The 7992-nt window shown below is 38.8% G+C and overlaps 1 protein-coding gene across 1 annotated transcript; it reads right to left on the bottom strand.

Moving 5' to 3' along the window:
* Window positions 1-1379: 1379 nt before the first annotated feature.
* LOC121267605 (transcription factor LHW-like) lies at window positions 1380-7726 on the bottom strand. Its single transcript, XM_041171557.1, has 11 exons — window positions 7555-7726; window positions 6905-7418; window positions 5837-6043; window positions 5286-5379; window positions 5129-5170; window positions 4905-4964; window positions 3413-4642; window positions 2859-2960; window positions 1988-2134; window positions 1761-1886; window positions 1380-1667 (listed from the first exon to the last, which is right to left on the bottom strand). Exons 2-11 carry the CDS (start codon window positions 7000-7002, stop codon window positions 1590-1592), a joined length of 2184 nt encoding a protein of 727 aa, XP_041027491.1. The 5' UTR covers window positions 7003-7418; window positions 7555-7726; the 3' UTR covers window positions 1380-1589.
* Between the last annotated feature and the right edge of the window lie 266 nt (window positions 7727-7992).

Consider the following 7992-nt stretch of genomic DNA (forward strand, 5'->3'; position numbering starts at 1 on the left):
GAAGTACTTTCCCTTATATATCCACCTTCAAAGTTTCAAGGCTTTGACTACCACCGGATCGGATGGGCTGACCTCTCTTTTCCAAAGTTCAACTGTAGTTAGATATATCGACGAAAACATGGTTCACACCTCTGTTTTGTCATCGCCAAGTTTCAATATGTATATTATTCTTTAGCTTAAATTTTACATATTTATCTCGCCAGTACAAAAGAAATTTATGTCGTTAAGAAAGGAGAATGAAAGGAACTTGTATATTTAGATTATTCTCCGTTTGGTTTTGCCCAAAGACTACTATTTCATTGTGCATGCATGGGCTATCAAACTATATAACCTATCAACATCTTGTTTATCTATGTTTTTGGCGAAAGTAATAACATATAACTAGAAACATTAAAGATTACATGAGGAGTATCATGGTGGGTAGAATCCACATGTATTCATTACCAAGAGTGTGGATGGAAGTGTCATTATGCTGTCCCTCTAGAAGTTGGCAGCTACCATTTGAGTCGATTACCATTTTTGGTATTTCTAGAGAAGCCATCAATCTTCAGTAGTATTACTGAAGATTTGATTTGTCAATGTCATCCAGAGTCTCCTTCTAAAATGATATTGTCTGCGCTGAGGAGATGCTTCTTTGATGGCAAGTAGAGCCGCTTGAGAGCAGTCGTGGTAAACTTTTTGCCCCAGATTGGATGATCTCACCTTGATGTTTTTGCATACCCCAGCTAGAATGGCGTAGTTGACCCGCATCGCAATTAGAGTTTTAGAGAAGCGGCTGGTAGCGGTTGCAAGGAGCAGATGGGAGAATTTGTTTTTGGCACCAAGCTAGGGCATGTTCCAGTGACAGTCTTGTAATTTGCTTTGCCATTTCCAAGGGTGTTTGGGATGCTTGAACATGGTTTCCTTTGTTTCAGTGCATCCATACACCGTCCATGACTATAAAGGCAAAGATTTGGAAGTGGTGGATGATGTTGACTAGCATGTTGAGGGTGGGGTTTGGAAAGAATATAAGCTGAATCCGAGAAGCTAGACATGGGCTGATTGGAAAAGTGCTGGATGTTTAGAGTTCATGGAAAATGCGGAAGAAAGGACAGTCAAGACTCAAGGAAAGGTGTATCATTCTTGCATTCACCTCTTATCTTCCTGCTAATTGCTTGCAGCTTGACCTAGCTAGGAGATCATTCCATCGACCAAAACGCGCCTTTCCAAGTTTCATCTGATGGTTATAAAGCAACAAAGATGTTGCATGCAGCTGGCTGAGTTCCAAAATTGTCCACTGAGGGTTAATGGGTGACAGCTTTGTGAGCAGGGTATACTAGTCAGTTGAACACTATGTTCTTTTACGTATTATGTACATAGAAGTCGTGTGCACATGCATATGCAAGTATTCATGTCTTTCTTCTTTTAGGAGTTGCTAGTTCATCATTAACAGCACACCAATAACTTCATGAGTTTGTTCACAAGCAAGAAATCCCTTTACTTTGGTTTAGATGATCAGGAACTTCTAATATTGCCTTGTAATAAATTATAAGACTCATGTAGACCAACCATCTCTAGCGTCAATTCAACAGTACTTCTCAAAACTTGTTTCAGACGGGGTTTCTTTTACACTGCCAAAGATGCATGAGCGGCCAGAACAAATCCATCCTATGAAAGCCCTTCTGACCCTGTGCACATCCCGGATTATAGTGTTATGAGAAAGAAATTAAGAGAGGTGGCGGCACTTTTGTGTTGTTAATAGCCCATTTGTATATGATTACCTCGACGATAAACTCAGCCCAGGCATTGTTTGAACGGTGGTGGATTGTACCCTTCAAGATGGTGAACTCCAAATTTCGAATCACCTGGGCAATCTCCAAGAAGAGCCCACGTTCATTGCAAAGCATCTGCATGTGGAAGAAAAAATGGCTTGGAAATTGGGGGAAAACAAATTCGTATCCAAGCAATGGAGCTGGGTAAATTTAGTTATTAAGATGATGGCAAATACCTCTATCAGCATGTGTCCCGGATATTCAAGATCTTCCACAACTATGGGGCATGATTGAAGTCCGTCTCCAAATTCAAAAGCCCAGCTAGTCCCATTTTGACTACTATTTTTCATTTCAGATGATCCCCAACTCTTCCGATCAGCCACCTGCATAGCACATTGTTGTTTGTTACTTCCAGGTATATAACCTTAGTAAGCTAAGTACATAACCGATTCGACTCCTACATTGATTTTGTCATCTCCGGAATTAGCAAATAAATCATTAATGTAGCTGAGTAAATAACTTATTCCATTACTAGCTTGATTTATAGTCTCTGCAAACAGCAAATAAATTCCATGGATAGCCTATTATTTGCAACGTGCAAAATCACTCCACAACCAACTAACCATTTTCAAGTTGTGGTCTATCCAGTGAAAATTATTGGACAATCCATGTCTTGCAACCCAGCCTTCCTTTGAATCCCTAATATTACCGAGGATTCTCTGACTTGAATCAATTGATTATGCCTGGACTCTCTCTGCTAATCTAGTTTAAATGGTATAAATAGTGACTATGTACTCTACAATAAATTCTAATCTATTACCCTCTGCATCCTTAATCAGAAAATTTTCAACATAAGAAACATCTTACGGACCCACCCAAAATCAATCAGTTGACTCATATTCATAGCTGCAGCCTCTAAGTTTCTGAAGTAGAAGTCATTCGTTATTTGCACAAAATATTTCGATGCCAACACATTTCCAATTTAATCTATTAAAGATATCTTTAATCTAAATCTGAAAATTAATATTTCTTCAATATATATATATATATATATATATAGGGAAGTTGATGTAAACAATTTTACAATTACCAGCCGATTCAACATACCTTTCGAGGAGCCAAGTGCCTCAATTTCTCAGCCTGTTCAGTCATGCTTCTTAAATGCAGCATATGCGTTACCACTCGATCTAAGAGACCATCAATGCTACACTGAATTTACACAAAACATGGCTCTCACTTGAATTAGACCGGACGAGAAAACATACAAGTAATTACCAACTTCAAGCACTACAAATACTAACAATTAGGGTGAGTTTGGGATTGTTGTAGGGGATAGAGATTTTATTTGTAGAGCTTTGTTAAAAAGTTGTACTATTGAAAAGCTGTTTATTATTTGGTAAACGTATCTCTAAAGTGCTTTTCAAATTGTTACAGTTGTTCTCAGCAAGTCACATAATATCTGCAGGAACTTTTCAACAAAAGCTTCAATTTGGAGCTTTTTAGAAAATGGGTTGCCACTTTTTTGGGGGCGCATAACTTAAATTTTAATGTACTTTTTATAAATTTTCTAAACATAGAATTTTTTCTTCAAAAGAGCTTTTAACCTATCAAAAATTTAACTCTCAACCTCAAAACCAAACGGGTACTTTGACTACACTCACCTTCGCACCATTTGGGACAAGTTGTCGGAGCTCCTTCAGCCTATCCTGGATCATTTGCCGATCCCTTGGTCTTGGCCTTTGATTTTCACCAGTTCTGGCTCGTCTTTTGCTGGCATTGGACAACTTGTTTCCCTTCCTAGGCTGCATAGAGCCATTAGGTTTTCCTTGCTGCTCTTTATCAATCAATTTGCTCCTTGTATTATTGAAAGAAACAGAACCAGTAGAGGTATTTGTGTCGAAGGAAACAAATGATGATCTAAAATCACTCCATGGAGTTGAGTCATCACTTATTAAGCCACTTGCTTCAGATTGACTTTGTAACCTGAACAAACTAGCACCTTGTCCTGACGAGGATGTAGATGATGTTGAACTTTTAAATCTGCTAGCTAAAGAGTCGTCTATACAACTAGACACACTTGCAACTATAGCTTCCAACAGATGATCTGCATCATCAGCTTTAGCAAACGATGATGGCTCAGCACCATTGACAATATCTATATTGTGGGTTAAACTCGAGCTTCTACACGAATCCTCAATTAAGAATGATGAGTTGTGCATGTCTTCAACGATATGATTCTGGAAAGCTTGTCCAAGTGCTTCATGTAGCTCAGAATCTATGGGAAGGCTAGTGATACTGCTCGCACTTCTATGGCCTGCATCATTAACCCTTGTGTCTCCAAGACTCATTAATTCACCACACAAAGGACTGATTCCACAGGAGGGTTCTACAGAAGCCCCCAAATTGTAGCTGTTAAATTGAGGATAAGCCTGCAATTCATTCAGACAAGATAATCCAAGCAACTCACTCTCTAGTGTCTCTAACTGGCTGGTATTTATTGGTTGACATAAAGGAGTTGATACGGCAATGAGACTATTTGGTGGAGCATCAGTCACATTTTGGCCAACATTACCAAACAATTCAGGAAGTTCTGTTTCAGAGACCTGAACGGCATCTTGATACATTGACATTGGCAAAACTTCATATAATGTTGAGAATTTGTTCTTATTTGGTCTAATGTGGTCAAAATCCTTCAAATCTTCAGCCTTCAGCAGGGTAATGGTCATGTCTGAGGGCTCCAGTGGGTTCTCCAGGAAACCAGACATTAGTGATGAAGACGATTGTGATTGAATATCTCTGTTTGAGGTGAATGGTATATTAATCTGTGCAACATTGTAAAGGGCATTGAACCTATCTATGACATACGCAATCAAGGCCAGATCTTCAGCAACCTGAAATATTATGGGAGAGAATGCAACACATAAGATGAATACTAACAAAGCAACAGAAATGCATTTACACACACTGGGATGGGGGGGTAGTGGTGTTGATCCTAATGACTTGCACACCTTTGAACACTTTAGGCTTAAATTATACACTATTTGGTCAAAAATAGAACCCAGAACGACACAACAAAAGTTGGAATTAGAGTGGCTTTTTAACTCATTAATCTCTCATTACAGTCAGAAAATGAAGTTGAGAATAAATACGCACCCATTCCAATGAGCCCAGCTGTACAACTCCGTGTGGAAGTACAGGAACCAGCACAATGGTCTGCCAGGATGTCAACAATTACTCATCAGTATTTTGGAAATGATAATAAGTGAAATTTGAGCCACCAAATTGCAAGTTAGCCTAATATGTGCACCAGCACCGGCACACTCAAATCTGTCCAGGTGACCAATACTTTGGTATGGTATAATTCATAATGAAGTTACCTTGACACCTGCTGCAAATTGAAGTAGCCATTCTTCTGGATACTATCCACAAAAAAAAAAAAAAAAAAAAAAGGTACTTGTGAGGTATTCTGTCCACTACTTGCAGAACTATCAACAAGCTCATTTTTCAAATTAGCAATCATCATTAGAAACTCACCTCAGGAACTAACTTGGAGTTGCATTCACTAGCAAAATCATTCTCAAAGAGAACCCAGCAATGGCTTCCTGTATATGCAACTTCACCGACAGCCCTGATGAATTTTAGAAATCCAGTGTCAATTATCATTAATTTTTAAACTCAATGCCTCATAAAAATAGAACCTCGGTAGTAAGCATACTATTTAGTTTAGTATATCTTCTTAAGAAATGATGAGTGTCACTCTATAACATGTTGCACAGACAGGCCAACAGAGACACACACACAGAGATGGATGAGATTTCGAACCTAAGCATGGGACTAGTTTGGCGTGCACTACCACAAGTTTAAGAGGTGGTGGGATAAGAGAAGGATCAGAAAACCATTGGAAATTTCCTTCAAAATCAAATTAATAAGGCTTCATTCCGGAAACCTTCGTTCAAGAAGAGTTCATCCATCAAAATTGAAGGGGATGATCTCATATTCTGAAAATATATTTAGTTAATAACATTGGAGAGTAATGGAAAGTACAACAAGTTATTTAATACAAAGGGAAAAGCACACGGTAGTACCCGTCTCCCATGGCATACTGATGACATGACATATCAGCCACTGCTCGTCCAATTCGATATTCCATTACATCATCATCACCTATATTCATTTTACTTGCTGAAGAAAATATCTCATTTACGCCTTCGAAGTAAATGTCATCTGGTATATTCTCGACAGGTTCTGCTGTTTTTGGACAAGCCCAATATCCATCTTCCCAACATAAAACCCTGCAATATCAAGAAACTAATGTCATACTGGAGACATGAACTCTATTCTTACATCCATAAAATAACAAAACACAATCAGTAAACAACGAACTTTCCTGAAAAGAAAATATCTCACAGAAATAGGTGATTCATGGAACCTTTTTTTTTTTTTTTTTTGTGGGTGGGGTTGGGAGGGGGAATGGGGAAGTAGGGACGCGAGTCTCGTAGTTTCCTCATCTTCGAAAGATCAGTGTGATGTCTTACATAGCCTCTATTACTCAAAACAAGTGCAAAATAATTTGATCCATTTAGAACGCCCAAGCAGCAGGACGCTACGCTCTTTACTGCACTAACCAGTAAGCCAAACAAAATTAAATCTGTATAATAAGACATCGAGTCCCAACAGCACAAGCCGACTGCAGCAATGTGTCCACGTTCCCGAAGGCAACGCTCGACGAAATATTCAAATAACTGCGGCTTTTAGAGAGACAATCATAAATTAATGAAAGTCTACCGGTCTAGTCTCAACAAGTTTCATTTCTTTTGTAAGTGTAAATACTGAAAACCCTTTCGGTTTCTCCCATGCCCCTGAATTATAACTATGGCAGTCAAGATCTTATCTGTGCTCATTATTTCTTGCCGTTGCATTTCAATGTTCGCAGTCTAAAGATCTCACCCAGGATAGAATAATGATTACGTCAAAATACTGAATGAAAGGCAAGAAAGCCCCTCAATTCCTTGAAATACGTAAACACACGGATAGACATGGACAGGGAAAGGGCAAGAAAGCTTTAGAAATTAATGTAAAAAACACCTTAAGTCCAGTTAGAACCCACTTTGAAAAGCCCAGCCTAAAAAATAAGTAGCTGCAGAGCAACTTACATTTGGTTTCGGTGGTTAAGCTTCCAAAAGACTGAATATTCCCAATGCGAATTGCTGCAGAGACTTTTCAACAACTGCCTCAAAGCAGTAGTCTCCATCACTTGACACTCAAGGAATTTACAAAGGTCTAGTAGAGTAGCAGAAAACTCAGTCCAATTATCACATAAGAAAACCTTCACTAGCTGCCCCTGTATGAACTTCGCCCCGCCTGTTTTATCCGCAAACCCGCTCTTCGTTTTATCGGAGGCCCCGTTGACCAATCAAGCAAAAAACCCATCGCGAAAACTCCCCTCTCACTCTCAGTCTCAGATATGACCGGTAATTTTACACGGTTGGAAAACATAAAGAGCAATTGCCTGGACTTCTTGGAACGAGGACGCCATGAAATTTGAAAGTTTTTCAAAGAACGCAAAAAGTTCACGATGAACTACCCTTTGAGGAGGAGAGGACAGGAAGAGCTTCGACAGAGTCAGATGGTACAGGCAGAGTGGAAGCACGTTCGCAATTCACTTCGCTGCTCACGAAGCCAACACAAAAAAATCCAACAAAAATCAGCTACCAACACACAATTAAACAAACAAAATCTCCCGTTCGACTGCTGAAAAGGTCAGAAGTAGGATGGAAAAACAGACGAATTTCATGGATCTTACCTTGAAGTAGTGGTGACTGAAACTGAATGTCAAATCAGAGATACTCGCGACGATCGATTTCGTCGGACTCCATGTCTCTTTCGTTTCTCACTTTCTCTGTAGAAATGGATGTGATCCGAGAAAAGAGAGAAGCTCTCTTTGCACTCTAAAGTCCAACCTATACATACTTGAACAAGCTTTCCAAAGCATCCTTTATATAATATTCAGCCCCCGCCACCGGTAACCGGTCACCTTCCTTAACCTCGAACCAGTCAATTTTATTAAATTATTAAAGTCAAATAATCATATATTAACATATGAAAAACGCCATGGGTAAAAGACATATGTAAGGATTAAATAAGTATTTTTTAATAATATTATAATTTTTTTAAAAAAAAAAAATATTAAAAAATAATTGAAAAGAAAAAAGAAATAAACTTCTCGAGACAACGTGTCGGT

This window comes from Juglans microcarpa x Juglans regia, chromosome 5S, assembly GCF_004785595.1.
Source record: "Juglans microcarpa x Juglans regia isolate MS1-56 chromosome 5S, Jm3101_v1.0, whole genome shotgun sequence".
Classification (NCBI taxonomy): domain Eukaryota; kingdom Viridiplantae; phylum Streptophyta; class Magnoliopsida; order Fagales; family Juglandaceae; genus Juglans; species Juglans microcarpa x Juglans regia.

Coding starts and splice junctions, on each gene's coding strand:
- LOC121267605 (XM_041171557.1), bottom strand. CDS start 7,002: ATGGAGACTACTGCTTTGAGGCAGTTGTTGAAAAGTCTCTGCAGCAAT. Junction 5,171..5,285: donor ACTCCAAGTTAGTTCCTGAG/GTGAGTTTCTAA, acceptor TTTTGTGGATAG/TATCCAGAAGAATGGCTACT. Junction 1,668..1,760: donor GGGCTGAGTTTATCGTCGAG/GTAATCATATAC, acceptor GGATGTGCACAG/GGTCAGAAGGGCTTTCATAG.